Raw genomic sequence first — 22,658 nt, forward strand, 5'->3', positions numbered from 1 at the left:
CAGCTGGAAAGCAGTAAAGAGAAATAATGCTGAAGTACTGTGAGTTGTGCTGTACGGGATTGCACCTGCAGGGCCCATAAATCCTAGAATCCTCGAAACAGAACCAGGAAATCATAGAACCGTGGAGTGGTTTGTGTTGGAAGGGACCTTAAAGCTCCTCCAGCTCCAATCTCCTGCCACGGGCAGGGACACCTTCCACTGGAGCAGCTGCTCCAAGCCCCTGTGTCCAACCTGGCCTTGAGCACTGCCAAGGATGGGAGCTCCAGCTTTATCTGGGCAACCTGTGCCAGTGTCCACACAGTACCATGAGAACCCTGGTATATTGTGAGGAACAGCTCTTGCCTTGGAGATACCATCCAGAATAGACAAGGAAAAGTGAGGAGAACCCAAACACTGAGGACAAAAGTAATTAGATCTCAGAAAAGAGGCCGGGGAGGAACCCAAAGAACTCATGTAACTTGTTCCTGTGGCTCTGGCTCTGCCTGGAATCATCTGCTGGAGGACCCAGAGCAGCTCCAAAGGAGCAAAGCCAGGTCTCCTGGTCTTGTGTGGGTCCTTACCCAGGCACCATGGAGAAGAGGCAGTGCCTGGTGCCAGAGCGTGCAGAGGAACAGTAGAAAACATCACAGTGAACATTATATTGCCTGAGTTGATAAAGAAAAATGGGTCCTCTCCAGCTGCTGTGCTGCTGTAGTAGGGATGCCTGTAGGGCTCAAAACTGTTTTCAGATGCTAGCATGTATGGGAGTAGCCAGGAGGCCATATCCTTCTTCAAGAGTCTCCACCACCATCAATGTTTCTGCAGAAAGGTGATCCCTGGAACAGTCTCAGTTCTGCTCTCATGCTGCAAGTGCATCACTGCAGTGGCTCCACGGGAACTGCTCCTGGTTACAGCAACATAAATAAGAGCAGAAACAAGGCCCATGTCTCATATGTGACCCCCTTCTTGCTCATAGCATTCCCCTTGTGACAGGTAGTCTTTGGAAGGTCAGTGTAGCCCATCATCTCATTTCTTCAAGCAAAACCTCAGCAGAGAGAGGAGAGGAAACCCATTCCAGCAGCCCCAGTAATCACCAGTTTAGCATCCTTTATACTGCACCTGTTCAAGCATTACATCAAGGGGCTGGAAGGCAGACGGCTCCCTGAGAAGCTGCCTGCTGGGTTGCTGTCTTCCTTTTATTCCATTCCTTTGAGAGTCACAGGGGCAGACAATACGGTCACCACATTGCTGGAAATTCACTCAGCCTTAGCTCACTTTTCTGGGAGGGTTTCCCCTCCTCTCCCCCTCTCTTTCTTTTGCTTTCTTCTTCCTTTTATCTATTGTGTTATGAACGTGTTTAAAAGAAAAGAGGGAAAATCTGGCTGGTTGCCTTTGTAACCTGAAGGAGATCCTTGTGGGTTGAGATTGTCTTAGGCTATGGGACAAAATGCTAAACACCCGCCATCCCCTGACCGTCTTGGTTCCAGTTGGCCATGCCAGCAGACACTTGGACTTGAACTGCAAATTTGCCTTCGGGGGATTAAGTTCCAATTTACATAAGTAATTCCTGTGGTGAGGAAAGGCTAGGCCAGGGAGGAAAGGGCACGGCGGTTTCTTGGGAGAAACTAGGGGGAAAGTTAAAACTTAGTGAAAAAGGAGACGTGGAGAGATTTAATTTACGATGCTCAGTTGTGATTTTATCCCATAGATTTTAAACTGGGGCTGTATATAGGAAGCAGGCAAAGGTTCAAATGATGCGTGCTAACTGATGGGAACCACTGTCCTCAGGATCTCAGTCGTAACTTCCAAAGTTGCTACTAAACTATGTCTATAAAACTATGGATAAGGGAACTGGCTTCTCTAAGTCTCGTGCGTCATGAACAGAACTGCTCTCTCTGTCCTCGGAGTCTTTGTTACAGATGAGATTCCATTTCCAAGGGGATCCCTTGCATTTCCTTGATTAGTATTTAGAAATCACATAAACTGAGTTATCATCTAAGTGCCTGACATGGAAATTCTCGAGATATGTTAAATAAAATACTCTTACCAGGGTGCAAGGCCATATCATTGCATTTTCCAGATTACTCATATGTCAGCTATTTTATCTATAGAATACACACATCCTATCTTAAAGAAAAGAACAACAAATAAACCCCAAACATGAACATTTATCTTGCTTATGATAACTCTGCATGCTCTTAGGAAATGTAATGCCTGATCTACATTAGAGAAGTGCTTATGGCTTGGCTTACACAAAGGGTCGATGCAAGGAAAACACTGGGATGTGCACATTTAATGGCTTGCAGTGATAGATTGCCTCTCTGTGCAGTATCCCAGCCTTTTCCAACAGCTTCTCCTGGGACTGAAGATTCTTCCTTCCTTCATTTAGGGGGAAACTGTGGCTTGAGATTATCATGAGTAAGGGCTGTAATTTATCTGGCTCCAAGCAGGGCTAAAACTTGCCTGTTTGTGGACAGGCAAATCTGTGCTCCTGCTTCACGAACCTGTTTGTTCCATCAGATTTTATCCTGTTCCTCTCGGGCAGGCTGGAGGAAGAGGGAATTGTACAGATAAGAGCAGTAATCCTCACTCAGCAGCCAAATTCCTCCCAGTCACCAGCAAGAACAGCTACTTTAAAGTCTAAATCTCTCAGTCTGAACTGTGGGATCAGTTCCACAGATAGCAGCAGGAAAGTCTTATCCTCTGTTAGCAGCAGCCACCGGGGAGAACACCACGGAATGGGAGAACTCTCCAAACCTGATCTCTTTTAGGAAGCTGTTTTCTCACTTTAGACCAAGCTTTCCATCCTTCTCACTGATGTGTACACCTTGAGCTCCTCTATCTCTCTTCAAACACTTAGTGGCACGGTGAGAAGGCTACACACATCATTTATACACCCTACTTAGGCAAAACCATCTAGTTCAGCTTTCCTTAAAGCTTTGCTGGTGATGCTTTTCCTCTGTATCCTTTGTTTGGATCCTGTAACATTCAGAAATATGCTAGATGTCAAATTGCAAGGCCAACAAGCATCCCTCCTTGAAGAAGTAAAGGATCTATAGCAGAGGATTCTTCTGCAAAGCTGAGGAGATGCCATGGACCTGCTGCAAGACTTCAGGTAAATTATTTCACTTCTTCCTTCTTTTCTATTTACTTTATTAGACCTTTGAGAAGGGGAATACCAGTTTCCCACACCTTCTGCATCACTCCAGGCTCAGTAGGGTCTTGATGGCACTCAGACTCTCTGCACTATAGAATCACAGAACGGTTTGGGTTGGAAGGGACCTTAGAAACCATCTAGTTCCAACCCCCTGCCATGGGCTTGTTCAGCATCATAATTCACAGTCATTGTAATAGGAAGAAACACGAGAAGGACGGTAACAGAGCAAGGAATGATCACATGTGATAGGCACAAAACTTTACCCAATTTATTCTTTTCCTCTCCAACACATAATGCTGCTAATGCAATAGCTCTAGACTTTTACTGCCTTTGCAATGAGGTTTATAAAGTCTATAAACCTTGTCCCTTTTTCTTTACAAACACTCAGCAACAACCCTTATCACCCAGCAACAACACCAGGTCCATATTCACAGGCTGGTAGGGATAAGACATAGAACTGGGATATTTCTCTACACCACAGATGAGGAAGATGCTTCCCATCACAATCAGCCAGCCCCGTGGTGTGCACATTTTCCTTCAGTCTATCAAGGCCTCTGAACTCTCTTTTCCCATCACAAGACAAGGAAAAATCCCCCTGAGGTCTACAAAGACTTCTGGTACCCTGCAGGCCTGGGAGCTGGGAGGCTGGACCAGGATCTGCCAAGGCAAAGTCTGTTTAAACAGGAGCTTCAGCACATTGCTCCTGAGGGAGAGAAAGTGAGACCTTTGCCCCTGCTCTTCATTAACCACACCTACCACCCCCCCATGCTCTTCCTCCCCTTCTACCCTGCTCCTATCCTCACAAAAGGCATTACATCGAGTCATCTGTTCTTCAGGAACAGCTCTGCTGAGCTCTGGCTCCAATAGGGTTTATCAGATAGGTTACTTTGTGCTTCCTCCGTTATGGGTTAAATGCTGCTTTTCTAATGTACAAACACCCACAGAAGGGCTCTGAGAGTAAAACAAGCCAAGAGCCACCCGCGCTCCCTGCTTTGCTTCGTCAGGAACTTTCTGGCCTTGGACAAGTCACTTCCTCCCTTTGTGCCTCATTTTCCCTCTTTGCCTGACCAATTCCCTACTGCCGAGTGCTTTGGGGTTGTTTGTCTGCGAAAGCACTATACAAGTGCAAGTTATTCTTCATTAAACAATGCCATTAAGGACTTTGAAAGGAAACAATGATGTCAGTAACAACTTTGGAAGGAAACAGTGCCATTAATGACTTCTAAAGGGAAAAAAAGTAGAGATTGAAAGATCTTCCTACGCCTGTCTTTATATTTTAACTCTAGCAGTTTAAATCAAATAAGAAGTGAATTGTATTTGTCCTCATGGATTAACAGCATCCAAAACAGTAAAATTAGTTACAGAATCTCAGCCTGGTTTGGGTTGGAAGGGACCTTAAAGCTCCTCCAGCTCCAACCCCTGCCACAGGCAGGGACCCCTTCCACTGGAGCAGCTGCTCCAAGCCCCTGTGTCCAACCTGGCCTTGAGCACTGCCAGGGATGGGGCAGCCACAGCTTCTCTGGGCACCCTGTGCCAGCGCCTCAGCACCCTCACAGGGAACAGCTTCTGCCTCAGAGCTCAGCTCAGTCTCCCCTCGGGCAGGTTCAAGCCATTCCCCTTGGCCTGTCCCTACATCCCTTGTCCCAAGCCCCTCTCCAGGTTTCCTGCAGCCCCTTTAGGCACTGGAGCTGCTCTCAGGTCTCCCCTTCAGGAGCCTTCTCTTGTCCAGGCTGCCCCAGCCCAGCTCTCTCAGCCTGGCTCCAGAGCAGAGCTGCTCCAGCCCTCACAGCATCCCCATGGCCTCATCCAACAGCTCCAGGTCCCTCTGGTGCTGCTGCCCCAGAGCTGGATCAGGATTGTGGGGGGGGGTCTCCCCAGAGTGCAGCAGAGGGGGAGAATTCCATCCCTTGACCTGCTGCTCAAGCTCTGGGGATGCAGCCCAGCACATGGGTGGCCCTGTGGGCTAGGCCATTGTACAGGAAGGTGACAAATTTGTTCTTGGTACTAAATGCATCTTTTATGAATGGAAATACTTTGAAGGGGTTGCTGGAAATGCTCTCTTTTCACTATAAGCTGAGACTGCCCAGCTTTTGTGACGTTCCCATCTTGATGATGGCTTTCCAGCCTGCTTACCTCCCTGTTCTCTCCTGCTGGGGTAACGGGGATCCCTGTGGGTCGTGTATTTGAAGTGGTTTAGCTGTTTATCCACTTCTTCCTGTGAAAGAGTGAGTGTGCTGCAGACCATGGAGCTGAAGAACATCCCTAAAACAAGTCCAGTTTAACAAATGTAGTGGGATAGTCATAAAACCACATAAACATTGCTTTGGAAGAAACTTCAAGAGGCCAATTAGGCTAATTCCCTATGGGGAGGAAGAAAAGAGGACTTATTAATGCCATATTATTTTTTGTATTGTTATTATTTACATTAGGTGGTGAAAGTGCACAACAGTTACCAGAGTATTAAATGATGTGGTCTATGTCCGGAAACCAAGAGTATATTGAAGGAGCCTGTACTTAGGATTTCAAGTTCATTCTTAGGAACCTAAGCAGACACCGTGGCTTTAAACCCAAACAAGCTTTGCAGCTGCTCCCATCTCCTGGTGAGCCCAACCCTTTGCTGATGGGCACGGAGTAGGACCAAGGCTTGTGGGAGCATTTAAACTCTCCTGGGGGGCTCTGACATAGCAGAGCATTCGGTACGTCGTGGATTCAGGTCTGAGGTCCTGATGTGGAAGGGGAGGTTGATAATCACAAGCAGGTTTTGTTCAATGGGAGTTTGGCGCCTGTGGCACTTTGTGCCTTGGGACTTTTTCCTCACATTCCTGCCTTTTTAGCACCTTTAAGGAATACTTGGCAGTAACTGAAGCTTTGCCTCTACCCATCGGTTGCTCTCATTTAACTGGTTTACAATCCAGTTTAATTAAACACTTGATTCTGACGTCCTTGTATCAGCTTAGAGCATTGCATCAGCTTAGCTTGCAGTTCTTGGCTACTCTATCGGAAACTGCCTTTAAGACAGGAAACCTGAGGTAAAAGTCTGAAGGTAACAGCCATGCAGTGACTGCACAGAACCAAGTCATGCTTCCATGCTGAAGCTACTCTCCAGGCCTGGAAACGTCCTGAGTGGGGCCCCAGAGCACAGCAAGGTGCTACACCCAGATTAAACCCCTTCAAAGCCAGGCTTTCTCCTCCCTTCCTCCCAAACCACTTATAGATTTGTATATACATATATAACAACTTCTCAAGCTGGTTTCCAGTGTGCAAGAGAACCCATCGCAGATGGAAAAGTCACTCGTGGAGCTGCACAAGCTCTGCTGCTGTTGCCCCTTTCCCTGCACAGCACTCAGAGCTGGGGAAGGGGACCCAAAACCCTCCCATTCTCCAAGATCTCTGCAAAACCATCTTTACCCCCATCCCCGGGTGCCACGGGGCTGCAGGGACCCCCGGTGAGACAGCCCCGACCGTAGAGGGGCTGCGGGGCTGAGAGAGCCCTGTCACTATTGACAGGAAACGATCGGTGGCTTTTCTGGTTGCGAGCTGCAGCGTCCTGAGGTTCAGGCACCGACATCCTGCCCCCACGCAGCGCCGGAGCGGGGCAGGAAAGCGGGGGCTGCGGCGGGTGAGAGCGGCCCCGGACCGAGACCGGGTGGGTCGGAGCTCAGGCGGCCCAGTGCCCCCACCGCTGCAGGCTGTGCAGTGCCCTGGAGCACGTCTGGCCCTGCATCCCTCACTGCATCCCTCACTGCATGCATCCCTGCATCTGGCCCTGCATCCCTTCCTGCATCCATCCCTGCATCCTTTCCTGCATCTGTCCCTGCATCCCCTCCTGCATCCATCCCTGCATCTCTTCCTGCATCCTTTCCTGCATCCATTCCTCCATCTGGCCCTGTATCCATCCCTGCATCCATTCCTGCATCCCTCCACCCCTACCTCTTTGAACTTTCCCGTGCAGCCCTCCATCCCTTTATTCACCTGGTGTAGTGGTGATATCCCTGCTCACTGCAGTCTACTGGATGTGATGCCTTTTGGACCAGATGGCTTTTAAATGTCTCTTCCAACCCAAACCATTCTGTGATGCTATCACCTCTCCATACTCAATCCCCTTTGAGTCCTCTGAAGCCCCCCAGGGCCAGGGGACCTGGGGACAGGGGTGCCTGCTGTGGGGACTGAGGCAGCACTTTACACAGCTGCCTCAGTACACAGTACAAGCTGCAAGGACAGAAAAAGCCCATAAACAAACCTTTAGCCCTTCATCACTGCTCTGGGAGATTTGCATGGACTGCTCTGAAATGCCTCTTTACTATAAATGTCCTGATTATTTGTCAGAGGAAGCAACTGTTTCCTTTGCTGCTAATTTTGGTGCTTTGCCATGGACTCTGCCAAAGTGCCTTGGGATCCTTGTAATCATGTGCCTCATTTAGTGACTTTCAGAATGGGTTAGATCTTGCTCACCCCATTACTCATCAGAAACTCTGAGGCTTAACCTGTTACTTAGTCACTGGTGAGTCACAGTGTGTCCTTTGGAAAATGAAAGATGGGCAAATTCCGACATCCTCAAAGCTTACATCCACAGAGGGAGACTGAGATGAGCTCTTAGGCAGAAGCTGTTCCCTCTGAGGGTGCTGAGGCACTGGCACAGGGTGCCCAGAGAAGCTGTGGCTGCCCCATCCCTGGCAGTGTTCAAGGCCAGGCTGGACACAGGGGCTTGGAGCAGCTGCTCCAGTGGAAGGGGTCCCTGCCTGCAGCAGGGGTTGGAGCTGGAGGAGCTTTAAGGTCCCTTCCAACCCAAACCAGTCTGGGGTTCTATACTATTTAGACTAAATCACTTTAGCCAGACTTCTGTCCATCTCTCTTGATGCTCAAATATTTTCCCCTTAACACAAGAGTCCCAGAAATGGGAATAATTTCTAAAATCACCAAAACTCAGCACATCAGCATCAGGTGCTCTGAGGGTGCTTGGAGCAAGTCATGGATGGAAGGTGCGCTGCTGAGCGGACAATGCTGAGGAATTTCACAGATGCCAAACCCAAGCGCACTAACTCCAGCTCTGATTAAGACTTACCATTAGTATTTCAATCTGGTTACTTGCTCCATTAAAGTAACCTGTTGTAAACACACTGTGAAGCAGCAGTGGGGCTACATGAGAGCCTTGCACAAACACAGCAGTATATTTAGAGTAATTTCCTAATATAGGCAAACCCACTCTGTTCTCTTTCTGTTGCTCTGTCTTGGCTCGCTGACAACGGGGTTACAAAAATAGTGAGAAGACCCGAAATTGAAAATGAGATTTACTTTGCAGAACTGCACCGCTTGGGGAGGCAGAATCACAGCCTCATAGAATGGGTTGGGTTGGAAAGGATCCTAAGGTCATTCAGTTCCAATCCCTGCTGCAGGCAGGGACCCCTTCCACTGGAGCAGCTGCTCCAAGCCCCTGTGTCCAACCTGGCCTTGAGCACTGCCAGGGATGGGGCAGCCACAGCTTCTCTGGGCACTCTGTGCCAGCGCCTCAGCACCCTCACAGGGAAGAGCTTCCTCCTTATATCTAAGCTGAACTTCCCCTGTTTCAGTTTGAACCCATCACCCCTTGTCCTAACGCTGCAGTCCCTGATGAAGGAAGAGTCAGGCTGATGGGATTCTCTGAGTACTAGCTGTGATGCGGCAGGTTTTAGCGGTGCTTTTCCCTACAGGCCACTTTCTGCAGGGAACTGTGGTGTTGGGATGTGCACGTTTTCTCCTGCATGCTTTTCACCTCATCTTCCCGACACAGCGGGTGTTATTTCTAGCTCCCTGGATTGCGCTGCCCACTTCAGTCAGTTCCCTGCTGCTCTGTGCCCTGTGCCCTGCCACGCAGGAGGCAGGAGCCCATCTCTGCCTGGGAAGTGCCGGGAAAGGGGGATTTTCCCCCCGTGCTTTCACTCCCTCCCATGCCAGGGCTTCCCATTTGTTCCGCTGAAGCCGATGGAGGGGAAGGACCGCCGGGGGGGGTGGGGGAAGGTACCAGCCCCACCGGGACCCCAGGGTCTTGGAGGACCGAGCAGCTCCCTGGGGGGGGTCACGGCGTTGCGGCACCGGCCGGGAGGGGGGGGGGGGGGAGTGGGAGGGGGGCGGGGAGCCTCTCGGCTGCTCTTGGGAAGGCAGCCGGGGACCTCTGCTGGGCAAAGCCTAAAAATGCCCTTTTTATCCCCAAACGCGTTCCGGGACGGAGGGGGGAGACCTCCGGAGGGCGCCAGCACCGCGCCTTTCCCCGCCGGGCGACGGGCAGGGACAGACACTGGCCCCGGGCGAGCCCGGAACCGAGGGGGCGAGGAAGTGGGGGGGGTCACGGAGGGGGAAAGCGCCGGCTTTTAGAGGGAGTGAAACCTTTCAGGAACGGGAATGACCGCAAGAGACGGAACTTTCCTTGACTATCCCACCCATCCCTCCATCCACTCACTCATCTCATCCATTCCTCCATCCCTCCATCCATCCACCCATCCATCCCTCCATCCATCCGTCTCATCCGTCCTCTGCTCGAGTCCCCTCTCTGCCGGATCCAGCTCCCGCTTCTCCCTGCTCCATCCCTGTTTCCCTCTCCCCATCCCGCTATCCCTCCCTCTATCCCGGCAGCAAGCAGGGAGCGGGACAGAATCCGCACGGTCCCGACACCGTATTTAACGCAGCCTCCGGAGGGTGGTTTTGTGGGTCCCCTCTGACAAGCACCAAAGGGAACGGTCAGTGGAAGGAGGCGGCAGAACCGGGCGATAGAGATGGATCCTGGGGTGCCGGTGTCCCACCCACGTCCCGTTGGTCCCGTGTCCCCCCCCCCTTGCCTGGTGCCTGTGTTGCCCCCGGTACTCGGTGTCCCTTCCCGTGCCGGTGCCTGTGTTGCCCTCACCCAATGCCCTTCCCAAAGGCATTCCGTTGTCTTATCTCCCTGTGGGGATGAAACCCCCTCACACACCGCAAAGGTGACTGAGCAGGACGTTTCTATGGGAGCTTACTCCAAAGTGGAGCTGAAATGTCCGTTTTGGAGCAAAACACCGATATCTTGTATTTTACCGTGTCCCTTAAGTTCCCAGCACCCCTGAAATGGAGATGCTGGAGATACCACAGTGTTCAAAAGCAATAAATCAAATACAGACAAACAGATGTCACCTCCTGCCCTGCACCCGGGGTGACTGCAGGAGGAACTGGGAACAGTTCTCAGCCCTTCCAGAACTTCTCCATCACAAATCCATGGGGTTTTAGCCCAGCTCAGGAGCAGGTTCAGCAGCTCCTGTGTGGTTGTGCTGGGCAGGGAGAGCCCACATTTCTGTCCATGCGTCCATGTGTCTGTGTGCCTGTGTGTCCATATGTACATGGCCTATATGTCCATGTGTCTGTGTATCTCTGTGCCTGTGTCTGTGTATCTGTGTGTCCATGTCCATGGTCTGTGTGTCCATGTGTCCATGCATCCGTGTTTGCAAAGACCATTCCTCAGTCCTCCAGGCCATGCAAGGATGCAGCCACTCCATTCCCGGACTCCTTGTGCCCTGGAGCATTTGACACGGCTGCATCTTCCACCCCACGTTTGGTGCCAACCTCTCCCAACCCAAGATTCCACTCAAAACTGAGGCTATTGAAGTGCACACACAGCGTGGACCCCCCAGATCTGCTGTTTCTTGCCTTGAGGTGCACAGACCCTGTGATCAGTAGTTGCAGGAGCCTTTTCCCTTTGGATCTGCTGAGCTCTGGTGCGTTCTCCCCTCCACCCACCATGGGGAGGTGTTTGGGATGTGCAAACAAATGCACGTTTTCTGGTGTGCAGCTGAACCACCACCTTGGCCGGGTCGAGCTGAAACCCTGGCAAAGCCCTGGGGATCTGCCCATAAGGGGAGAGGTTTTATTATCACCATTGCTGTTGCCAAAAAAGCAGCAAACTTTACAATCCAGATGTTTGGAGAGTGTCAGAACAAGCTGCTGCTGCTGTTGGTTTTCATGGTGAAATCAAAAGCAAGCGCCGTGATTCCTAATCTGAGAGCATCCAGCCTCGCAAGGAATGCAGGTTGCTCTTTGCTTTATACCTATCTAACCCAGATGCTCTGGGTATCTCCCACTGCTGACAGTCCTTGTCTTCAAAGGGTTGTCTTCAACGATCCATCAATTAGGATAAAAAATGAGCTCTCTTTCTCCTGCATTTGTTTTGGGAAGAGGGAAGTCATTTAAACAACTGTATCTCCATTAAACGAGGGAGGGAGGGTGGGGAGAGGATCCCCTTACGCCCTGCAATGAAGGGCTGGTTCACAAAACACACACTTTTGGGGCCACATACCACCTCTCACCCCTCACAAAGGGTTATTGCAAGAGTAACAGAGTGGAGGAAGCACGTTTTGGAGCTGGGAGGAGATGGTTTTCCCCTTCCTTTCCCCACTCAGTGGATAGAAAGGCAATGGATTAATATTAACATCGATATCCACTCTAACCTTCTCCATTTCACTCATCCCTGCTGGGGACATTCACCAAGGCCTCGCTTCTTCTCACTGTAGGAGAAGCACAAGAAGGGGGGATGCTTCCCATGCCACACAGGGGATGCTCCAAGCTGGTGATCCCTGTTTTCCTCCCTTAAAGGAGGTTGCTGCTTCAAACTGGAACAAATCCAGCAACTTTTCCAAACGGAGCAATACTTAGGGAATATCACCCAGGCAGCGAGGAAACTCGGCTTTTATTGCCACCAATTAGGCGTGTGCTGGGATAAAAAGGCTTCCAGCGTTCCCCATCCAGAGGGAGATGCATCCCTTTAGGATGTGCTCCTTGAAACAACCCCTTTGCCTTTTTTATTTACCATAAACACATTTCTGTTAATGAAACCCTCGCCCACTTTTCAACCTCCCCCCCCCCCTTCCCCTCCCCAAAGCTCATAAAGCTCCAACTTTGCATATCTGAGCCCTGGGCTGCTGGGCTGGGTCCTTGGGGGTCCCAGGGTCAGGCTGGGGGCAGCGGGGTCATTGTATCGCCATCATGGGTCAATAAGCAACTGGTCAGGCTCTCAATCCACATCAGGCCTTGAAGAGGACTGGGAAATGGGAGAATCCATTCATAATAATAATAAACTTGTCAATCAATAACAGGCAGGAGAAATACTTTGTAAAAGGTAAAAAAAGAAATAAAAATAAAATAATTAAAAAATAACAAAAAACACCCCCAAAAAGGGCTTGGTTTTGGGTTTGGGTTTTTTTTGCCTTTTAAAGTTTGCCAACATGAAACTTTAACCAGTTTCAAAACCACTCTGAGGGGGTTTTATCTGTGGCAGAGGAATTTTAAACCCAAACTGCTTTAAATCGCACACTTTCAAGTGAAGGAGTAAGAGTTTGTAGGTACGGGTGCGATTTAAATAAGAATTGATAAATGTTGCCCAAAGAACATAAACTCCTCCTCGAGGGAAAAGGAGATATCAAGCCCATTCTCTGTCTTACAAAGACTGAAAGATTGTGGCTTTCTTGCATTGCCTTTCATTTCTGATACCAGTGAATGGCAAGGAAGGGTTTTGATTTGAGCTTATCTTAGCCACAGAAATGTTTTCCAGCATTCTTTTAGTTTTAAGCTGAACTAGTGAGCAGAATCCTGCTTTAGTGCATCAATGGCTTGGACCTAAGCAGAGCCTGTTCAGCTGGGCTAAAAGGGGAAGAGAAATCAACCCCCAGTGAAGATTTCCTCAGATCAAACCTGTGAAAGAGAAGATGTTTCGGGTTTATCACTAACAAATCTGTGCAGTGTTTCATCAGTCGTGGTTTAAAGGGCGGACGAGCCTGGCTGGAGCAAGAGGGAAAACAACCAAATCCCGATGTAATATGGGAAACATCAAAAGGCGACAGAAGAATAATGCAAATTCTCAGCTGGCTTTAAGGTTGAGGCATGAAATCTCCCATCTCCAACCTCATTTTTCCCCCTTCTTCCAAGTGCCTTGTGTTTTTTTCCTGGGGGTTGTTTTAAAGACAACCCCTTCTCTCAGTGGCCGGAAAAATCAGCCTTTAAATAAGCAGGGATAAACCAGGCTCGTTGAAGACATCAGGAAATGGAGGTTCTCCCTTTCCAGCCTCCCATCGCATCCCTCCAAGTCACGGGCGTTAGCAGGAGCCTCCGGCAAGCCTTTCCGTAAGGATTTCTCCAGGAGGAGAATCCCTCTTGGAAGTATTTCGCTGCGTTTGTTTAGGAAAACAAACAAACCTTTATTTTTCCTCCCCATCGGTAGTGTTTATTACTGTATAATTTCCTTCAGCTGCTCCCCGGGAAGAATGTGGTTTCTTTGTCAGAGGATGCTGAAAGGCTCTTTAGGAAGAAAGAAATAAAGCGGAAAGTTGAACGGAGAGACCTTGGGATGCTGAAGGCGCTGGAAGGAAATTCCCTAAGCTGGGAACCTCCTCCCACAACAGGGAAAGAAGCTGTGAAGCAAATAACTGCTCATTTCTCCTTCAGGATCTGCTCCTAGAACCTGCCTTGGCTTTGCCTTACATCACTCAGGTTTATCCCCCATCTCCCAATTTTATCCCAAACCTCTCAGTTTTATCCCGAGCAAGGCTTGAAGCGTTTTATACATGGTCTAAAGCAACACCATTTGGTCAGGTGCAAGCTTCTGAGGCCTCTCTGGGATTTTAACCCCACATTTTACATCAGATCGCACACGTTTCAATGGGGTTTATTCCCTTTTTTGTGTTATTTTCCTCCCAAACTTGTGTGGTTTCAGTGGGAGAAGGGACCGGCAGCAGGGCTGGCCCCTGCCTGAGCCTATTTTCAAACTAACCCCACTTTTCTGTCTTTGTATTTTGAAACAAAAGGGAGAGGAGGGGGATTTGCCTCTTTATAAATTGTCACTAAATGCTGCTTTTGTTTGCACCGGGGGAGCACCTAAAGGGAAAGGAATCTGAAAAGAATCAAGTATCTACTAATATCAGTGCATCCCCACTGCAAACGATCCCAACCCGGCCCTGCACAGCTCCGCTCGCTGCTGTGTCCTCAGCCCCTGCTTTTCCTCCTCTCAGTAGGAGAATTAATGAGTCCATAGATCCAAATATTCATTTAGGAGCTGTGGGATTTATTAAAATCCTGTTTATTGGTGATTCAATGTGCTTGGAGTTCAGATTGAGAACAGAGAGGGGGGTTTTCAGGGGTTGCATTGAGTGTTACGCACGAAGTGGGGATGGAGAAGAGAGGAGGAAACCATGGAAAATAAAAGCGGAATCTTGAGAAATAAGAGAGAAATCTTGGAAAAGAAGAAATATTGGGAAATAAGAAAGAAATATTGGGAAAATATAGAGAGGAACTTGGGAAAATAAGAGATATGTTGAAGAATAAGAAACTCTGGAAAAAGAAGAAAGAAATCTTGAAATGTAAGAGAGAAATGCTGGAAAACAAGAAAGACATCTTTAAAAATAAGAAACCCTGAAAAATATAAGAGACATGGTGAAAAATAAAAAAAGAAATATTGAAAAATAAGAGTGAAAACTTGAAGAATACGAAATAAAACCTGAAAAATGAGAGAGTTTGAAAAGTAAGAGAGAAATAGCAAGAAATAAGGAAGAGATATTGGAAAATGAGGTGAATACGGAAAGATAAGCGAGAAATCATAAAAATTTAAGGAAATCTTAGGAGATGACAAAAATCTTGAAAACTAAGGAAGCAATCTTGGAAAATTAGAGGAATCTTGAAAAATAAGGGATATGTCTTGAAGAATTAGAGGGAAATACGGAAAAATAAGAGAGGAATATTGAATAAGAGCAAAATCTTGACAAATAAGAAAGATACCTTGAAAAACAAGGAAGAAAACCTGAATATAACCCATCCTGTGTGAATGAAAGGTACTTTCTCTGCCTTTGAGTGTCTCTGAGAGCATTTTAGCAGTCCTGGGCTGCTGGCAGCAGGAAGGTGGGTCCCGAAGCAGGGTGAGCATCACAAAGGCACCCACCAGCCCAAGATGAAGGAGGGGTTATTCCCCCCCCCGGCCTGTCCATCCTGCAGGCTGGGGTGGTGGGGTTTGGATCTGCTTCCCCAGCTCCCTCCTGCAGCCTGGAAAATGTCCCTGGGATGTGTAAAAATCCAGTGCACAGAGTGATTTGTAGGAATATTTTCCCGCTGGACAGTTTAAGTGCCTGTCAGGAGGAACGGCCTCCGAGCCAAATATTCGGGGTTGTAACTGGTGCCTGGTGCTGGGCTGCCTGCAGGTCTGTTACCGACTGCTTAAAACTAAAGGGGGAAAAAACCCAGGATTTCTATATTTTCCCTTGAAAACACCCCTCAGCTCTGGCTTTTCCATCCCAACGGGAGCACTGGACCCATCCTGGCTCTATAACAGAAGGAAAGTGGGAAATTGCAGCCTCTCCATGCAGGTTTCTAAGTGGGAACTGCTGAAAGGGGTCTACTCTGCTCCTTGCTTTAGAGATCTGTGCATGGAGGGGTCTTGGCATCATTTTGGCCACCATATTTTTGGGTGATTTTGGGCAATACTCATTTCTGATCACTTTTTTTTTCCATGGGAAATCCGATGTATCCTCCCAAAGTGTTGCTGCAAATCCTTGCCTGCCCATTCCCTGCCCTCTCTCTGTCCTCACCCCAGCTCCCACCAGCAGCATCTCCCCTCTTTTCCTGCTGGAACCTGCTTTTCCAACAGGATCCCCCCTCACTTGCTCCCTGCCAGGGATGTTGGACCTGAAGAGCTGCCCCTGGGATTTGGGCTGCCAGAGCAGCCCCCTTCCATGTATACCCAGCACAGCCCACACAGGGGACTCTGGCCCCAAAAGCTGCCTCCAAATAGCTCAGCCCAAACATATGAGGGATTCTGGGGGTGCTTTTTCCCTCCTCAAGCACTGAGGTCCTTGCACCACGTCAAACAAAGCAAGGCACCCAGAAACCAACGTGGAAATCCCATGGGAAGCTCCACCCTGCTGACTTCCATTGCTTCCTGCAGAAACAACCAGCCCGGACAGGTATGAGAGAGGAATCTCCTGGGGGTGCCTCATGGGTGAAGATTCGCATGGAGATTCCCCCTATGGTTCTTGTCCTCTGACCTGGGGGGGTTTGGAACCCCCTCTGTGCCCTTCGGAGGAGTAGCTGGGCTGAGGGGCAAATAAATAGATTCACATATACACACTTAACACAGATACATAGATAGATGATAGATAGATAGATAGACAGATCCACAAAACCCTAACTATTCTATGATTCTATATACAAATACACAGATATACATATACACAGATACTCAGTTTTACAAATGTACAGATATGCAGATACATAGATACAGAGATTCACAGATATAAAAATACACAAACAGACAAATACCCAGATACATAGATATATAAAAATTAAAATACACAAATATGCAGTTATAAAAATACACAAACATACAGATGTACAGATATGTAGATACACAGATACATATATATAGATATACAGATACACAAATAGATGAACAGATACATGGATATACAAGTGTACAGATACTCAAACCACAGATACACAGATTTACAGATGTACAGATACACAGATGTATAGATCTACAGCTGTATAGATACACATATACATAGATGCATAGATGTGCAGATGATGAACAGATACACAGATCCGGATGCTGGCAGCTCTCCTGGCTGTGCCCATTTCCTAGACCCGCACCACTGAGGCCCAGAGCAGCTCTATTCTACCCCAACACAGCCCCCAGCCCACATGTGGGACCCATGGAGCAGCCTGTTCCATGGCCATTACCACACCAGGCCTGCAGCCACCCTAATGACAAACATGAGAGGTGTAAAAGCCCTGTGCACTGCAGACGGAGCAGGTCATTTATCCATACACACATGGAGTGGCTGGGGAAGGGACACTGTCCCCAGCCCCATACAAAAGGGGGTCCTGTGGTGTGGGCAACAGGGGACGTAGCAGGGACAGCAGGAACACAGGGGGCTGCTGGTGTAGCCAACATGCATTTGCTGCCTGCGAGTACCCTCCCCATGTATATATATGGGTGCATATATATATATATGGGTATTTATATATGTACACAGGTTTGTAAAGTATCTCTAGGCCCATGTTAGGTTGTCTGGGACCATATAGTGACATCAAGGCACACACCCCTCCACTGAACTACATCCATAGCCAAAATATTGCCGATTTATGCTCCTATTGCTGGCGCTTTCCTGGGAAATGACATATCCATATATTCGGCTGCATGTGGCCTCCGAGCCCTGCTTCCCAGTCGGCACTTGGGGGGCTCCAGGCGTCCCACTAAAGCCCTACAAGTGATCAGAAGAGCTTCTTGTGCTGCTGGGGTTTACATTTTCTCCACCAGCTCCCCCTTTCCCAATCCCTGAACTACATCAGCCCCATCGGCTGGGGATATTCCAGGCCAGGTCCGGCCCCTCGCTCCCCTCCTCCAGTCTGGCACGGAGCAAAGCTCAGCCTATAGGTAAAATGGCTCTGGCTTTATGTGGAAAGAAAAATACCCAGGATCTTCCCTATATTTGCGAAGGGAAGCTCCAGGCTGGCTGCAAGGCAGGACTTTCTGTGGCCCCTCGCAGGAGCTGCAGTATCCCCTAACCGGCCACTTTCCGTCCAGCGCGAAGTTTTCCCCCTCCCCTCTGCCCAAACAAAGAGGAATTTGGTGTTTGTGTTGGCCGGGAGACCTTTACTCACAGGAAACTCTCGCTTGTGGAAAACGGGGGTGAAATGTGGTGGTTTTAACGCAGGGAATTAAAAAGGGGGATTCTCTTCCAGCAGCAAGGCCAAGCATTTGAGGAGAGGTGCACCCATGGGTGTTGGGGAGCAGGGAGCCCTGGCAGTGATTTCCCCCCCCTCTCCCCAAGCAGCACCCATGTTGGCATCGGGGGTTCTCCTCCCATCCAAGGTAAAAGCAAATCAGGTGATCTCGGCTCTGAATTAAAGGCGATGGTGGAGTGAGTTTGAATTTTTTTTACAGGCATACTCAGGAATGCGCTTCCTCCTCCTCCTCCGGGATTGTTTCTAAATCGGGATCCTTTGCGGTTGATTTGTACATCGGGTTTAACAAATTATTATTATCAAATTACTCCGATTTTGCCATCCGAACCGCAAGAAAGAGAAGGCGGAGGAGGGCTGAAAGCGACTTCTCATGTGGGAGGCAGAGGAGGCTTGCGAGGAAGGGCGCAGCGTGCACGGCGGAGCTTCCCCTTCCCTTCCCTCCCCCCCGAAAGGTTTCCGAGGTAACTGTTTCCCCAAAATTAGCCCCCTGAGCAGCGACTGAAACCCCTCGGCCCGGCCTCCGCGGCTCCGCTCCCTGCGCTCAAGGAGCTCCAGGTTTAGAAAGGAATCGAGGGGCCGGGACAATGGAGCTCCGGGCAGGGTGAGGGTGAAAGGAAGAGAGAGGGGGGTGGTGGGGGGGTGGCTTTTTCCCCCCTTTTTTCCCCCACTTTGGGGAAGGAAATCCGCAGCTCTGCTTTTGGGAAAACAGCGGCTGGTTTGGAAGGGCGGGAGCGAGTCAGCAACCACCGAAGGAATCGAAATCTTGGGACTTAAAGTTTGAAATAAAGTTAAGCAGCTCAAATCCATGCAAAAGAATTTTTATTATTATTAATAATAATATTTTTCCTTAATTTTCTTTTTTTATTATTATTTTTGAAGGAAATAGTTTGCAAGGAAAAAAAGATACGGAGTGAATAAAGAACGTGTGTGAGTAAAAAGGGATATAAATATCTTCGCATTGCTTTTATTCGCACATGCTACCGATGTTATTGTGGATACCCCGCTCATGCCAGCTAATAAATACAGTAATGGGCAATTAATAAGCATTGAAGGTTGAAGGATGAATTGTTGCGGAGTCAATCGTTGTGAACAACTCGCTTAGAGCCGGATCTTTTACGCTTTATTAAATCTATACGTACACACACCCATCCCAGAGGAATCGGGGCAGATTTGGGAAGGCGCAGCAACGGCTCGTAAAACCCTACGTGGAAAAAAAAAGCCCAGCTAAACCGCGGAAACAAAGCGGAGGCGCCCGCGCAGCCGTCACCTCGAAATACAGCGGAAAGAGTAAATTTTAATATATATATATTTTAAAGGGGGAAAAAAAGAAGCCAAGGAAGCGGCTTCCATTGTGTGCGCGGGGTCGGGATCGGCGGGCACGGCCGGGAGCGGGGCTGCGCGGGGTTTGCGCAGGTTTTGCGCGGGGGGTGTGCGTGTGAAATGTTGGGGTTTATGACATCACGGGCCCGGAACGCCCAATCGGGTGGCGGGTGGCGGGGCCGGCCCGGCGGGGTGTTCCCTTAGAATATACGGTACCGGCGGCGGGGCCGCGAGTGCGGAGAGCGGGGAAGGTGGGGACCGCGCGGAGCCCCGGGGCTCCCCCCGCCTCCATATTTCCCCCCCCTCCACACACACACGCACACCCCATCGGGAGCTTTGTTTGCTTAAGCACCTCAGGGGGTTGCACAGCGCAGGGGGGGCTGCGCTTGTTGATTCTTTCCCCCCCTTCCCAAATTATTTCTGCAGGGGAAGGTGGGGTGCGCGGCCGCGGGTGGGGGACACACACACACACACACAATGTTTGACTTCTTTCTTTTTCTTCCTTTTTGTTTTTGGCTGGGGAGGGGGAAGACGAGGAGGCGAGCCCCGGTGCAGGCGGAGGAACTGGGTGTTCGGAAGATGTTGCAACCCATTGACTGGAGCGTTTGAAAGGGAGATCGACTGCTTTGGCTTTTATTTCCACCACCCCCCTCGCCCCCACCTCTGCGAGGGGTAGGGATGTGTGTGATCAGGGAGTGGAAACAAATATGTCCTTATTTTCAATGCCCCCTTTGAAAGAGACAAAGTAAATGCTCCTTGCAAAATGTTCCTGACCTGCGAAGGGACCTTCGGAATTGTTCCAGCCACCATGGATTACAATGGGGAAGCCAGGCCGGGGGATTTTCATGCCGGCTATCAAGAAATCGAAGGGATAAACTTGGGATACTTACAGATCAATGGCACCCAGATGTTTGCTTTGGCCCAGGTCCTCAGCGACCTGTTTAAGGATATCCCCAGGACCACCATCAGCAAGAAGATGGAAACCTTAAAGATCAAGAGCCGACGCTGCGATCTCAAGGAGCTCCGGACCCTCAAAGCCATCAACTCCGTGCCCACCCGCGCCGTGAAATGCTCGCTCATCTCCAAGGCGGACCTGGAGGCTCTCTGCACCTCCTGCAAGAGCCTCGGCCCGCGGAGGAGGAAGAGGAAAAGGAAGAGCAAGAGGAGGGAGCAGCTGCTGCTGCCGGCCCCGGGGGGGCTCTTTCCCTGTCCCCGGCCCCCTCTGCTGCCGCCCTGCAGAGCCGGGGGCTGCTGCGGGCCGTCGGCCCCGGCCCCGCTGCTGCCGCAGCCCTTCCACCGGACCCTCCCCGCCGGCGAGGAGCCCCCCCGGGGCCGGCGGGGCTGCGGGCTGGCTGGCCGGGCCGGGGGGCTCTTTGCCGGGGTCCTGCCCAGCTGCCCCCGAGGCTCTGCGCCCCCCCCTGCGCCCCCAGCCCCACGCAAGCGGGGGCCCTGCTGCGCAGAGCGGCTCTTCCCGGCTGGTGGGGGTCCCGCAGCCCCCGGGAAAGGCCGTTCCACCGCGTTCCCCTGTTCCAAGAGGCAGGGAACCTCCGCCGGTTACTCCAGCGACTCAGACTCCAGCCTGGACTTCGGCGGGTCCAGCCCCGCCACCTCCAGCGACTCGTCGGAAGAGGAGGAGGAGGAAGAAGAGGAGGAGGAGGAGGAAGGGGACAGCTCGTGCAGCAGCGAGGAAGGCAGCTCCTCGGAGTCGGAGAGCAGCTCGCTGTGCAGCGGGGACTCGGTGCAGAGCACCCGGTACAGGCAGGCGGCTCTGCCGCGCTTCCCACCGCAGCCCCCCCGGGAGCCCCTGGGTGAGGAGCGCCCCGTGGAGCCCCCTCTCCCGGGGGCGGGCAAAGCCCTGCGGCCTGACCCCAGCCTCCTCTTCCTCTCGCAGCAGCTCTGGGCCAGGACTTTGCGAGCATCAACTTTGGAAAGTTTAAGCCCGGCTCCAGCCCTGAGCTCGGGGGCCCAGCCGGAGCTGTACGCAAAGCAGGAGGCCTCCCCTTCCTCCTCCTCCTTCTCTTCCATCTCCTCCTCCTCCTCCCCCCCTCCCTCCCCGAGCAGCACCCCTGGGGGGGATCCGCAACAAAAGGAGGGAGGCTTTGGGGATGCGGAGCCCTGCGCCAAAGGGGAGGATTTGCACAAAGATGCCTCGAACAATGGAGCCTCGTTAGGCCCCGGTGAGCAGGCGGAGCGGCCAAGCGGAGCTTTACCCGGGCGAGCGCCTGCCCCGGAGCCGGCCCCGGCCTCGGTACCGGACCTGGCGGGGGGGCCCCACCCGGTGCCCCCCGGGGATGTGGGGGAGCCCCGTCGGGAGCACTTCGATCGGCTGATCCGGCAGTCCAAGCTGTGGTGTTACGCCAAAGGCTTCAACCTGGACGGGAAAAGTTTGCGGCAGGGAGGGAGGCCGGAGCCCGGCAGAGCTGCAGAGCTCCCCCCCACCGGCTGCAAACGGCTCGGGAGCCCCGGTGCCCCGGTGAACCGGGCAGCGAGGGGCAGCACGGAGGGGAGCGGCAAACGCAGCCGCCCTGCCCGCGGCACCGGCGGGGAGAGGCAACGGGGCTCCGCCAAGGGGGGGGCACGGAAGGCTCCGCGGAGGAACGCCAGGAAGGGAAACGCTCCTTGCAAACGCCTCGGCAACGCCGGGCCGGCCCCGCCTCGGAATTCCTTCAGCCTCATGGGCAACTTCCCTTGTATTCCCTCCCTGGTCGTGGGGGAAGATGGGGACTTGTGTCCTGCCTCTTCTCTGGGGGGCAAAAACTCTTGGGCTCTCTCCAAAACTCACCCGCTGTGGAGCTGGCATTTGGGGGGTAACGCCATTCCCGTGCCCCCCAGCCTCAAGTTCCGGGGCTGTAGCTTGGAGGATCTCTAAGGACAGCGCCCGGCCCGGAGGAAAGGTTAACGGGCGAGAGATGCAAGCGGTGGGGGGGCCCTGGGGAGAGGGTCCGGGCCGGGGGTTGTTTGAGAGCAACCCCCTCGTCCCACCGAGCCCCGGGAGCGGGGGTCCCGGCCCCGGGGGCGGGGGGGCTGCCCGGGGGAGGCCGCAGGGTGCGGGAGAGTTTCGGGGGCTCCGCTCTGGTCGTGTGGGAGATGCGATATTTTTGTGGCCGTGTAAACGCTGGCGTCCGGTGTTGGTTTCCTTTAAGGATGAAACTAAACCCCCGGGGGTGGCCATGGATCCCCTCGCACCTCCCTTCCCCAACCTCTCGGTGGGGAGGGTATTCCCGGCGATGGGATTTGGGATGAACCGCGGAGCTGAGAGAGGAGGAAGGGGCCGCCCGGTTAAACCCGGGAGAGAAAAGATCCAATTTCTCCCTTTTCCTGCATAAATGCATCGGATTAAACTATTAATAATGACAAACTGAGGGCAATAACGATGGCCCCGAGCACGGGCAGCGGCGTCCGCTTGGGATAGTCCCGGGAAATCGGGAGCAGCGATTCCAAATCACGGCGTTACAGCGGGGGGTGTGTGTGTGTGAGATGATTT

The 22,658-nt window shown here is 51.4% G+C and overlaps 1 protein-coding gene across 1 annotated transcript; it reads left to right on the forward strand.

The window, feature by feature from the left end:
- The first annotated feature begins 19,532 nt into the window (after nt 1–19,532).
- On the forward strand, nt 19,533–22,148 carry LOC106023615 (SKI/DACH domain-containing protein 1-like). The gene has a single exon (XM_034070178.1). It carries the CDS (start codon nt 19,938–19,940, stop codon nt 22,041–22,043), a length of 2,106 nt encoding a protein of 701 aa, XP_033926069.1. The 5' UTR covers nt 19,533–19,937; the 3' UTR covers nt 22,044–22,148.
- Nucleotides 22,149–22,658: the final 510 nt, after the last annotated feature.

The sequence above is a fragment of the Melopsittacus undulatus genome, chromosome 17 (assembly GCF_012275295.1).
Source record: "Melopsittacus undulatus isolate bMelUnd1 chromosome 17, bMelUnd1.mat.Z, whole genome shotgun sequence".
In the NCBI taxonomy this organism is placed as follows: Eukaryota; Metazoa; Chordata; class Aves; order Psittaciformes; family Psittaculidae; genus Melopsittacus; species Melopsittacus undulatus.

What these genes read in the sequence shown, in the direction of transcription:
- LOC106023615 (XM_034070178.1), top strand. Translation starts at nt 19,938, where the DNA reads ATGTTCCTGACCTGCGAAGGGACCTTCGGAATTGTTCCAGCCACCATG.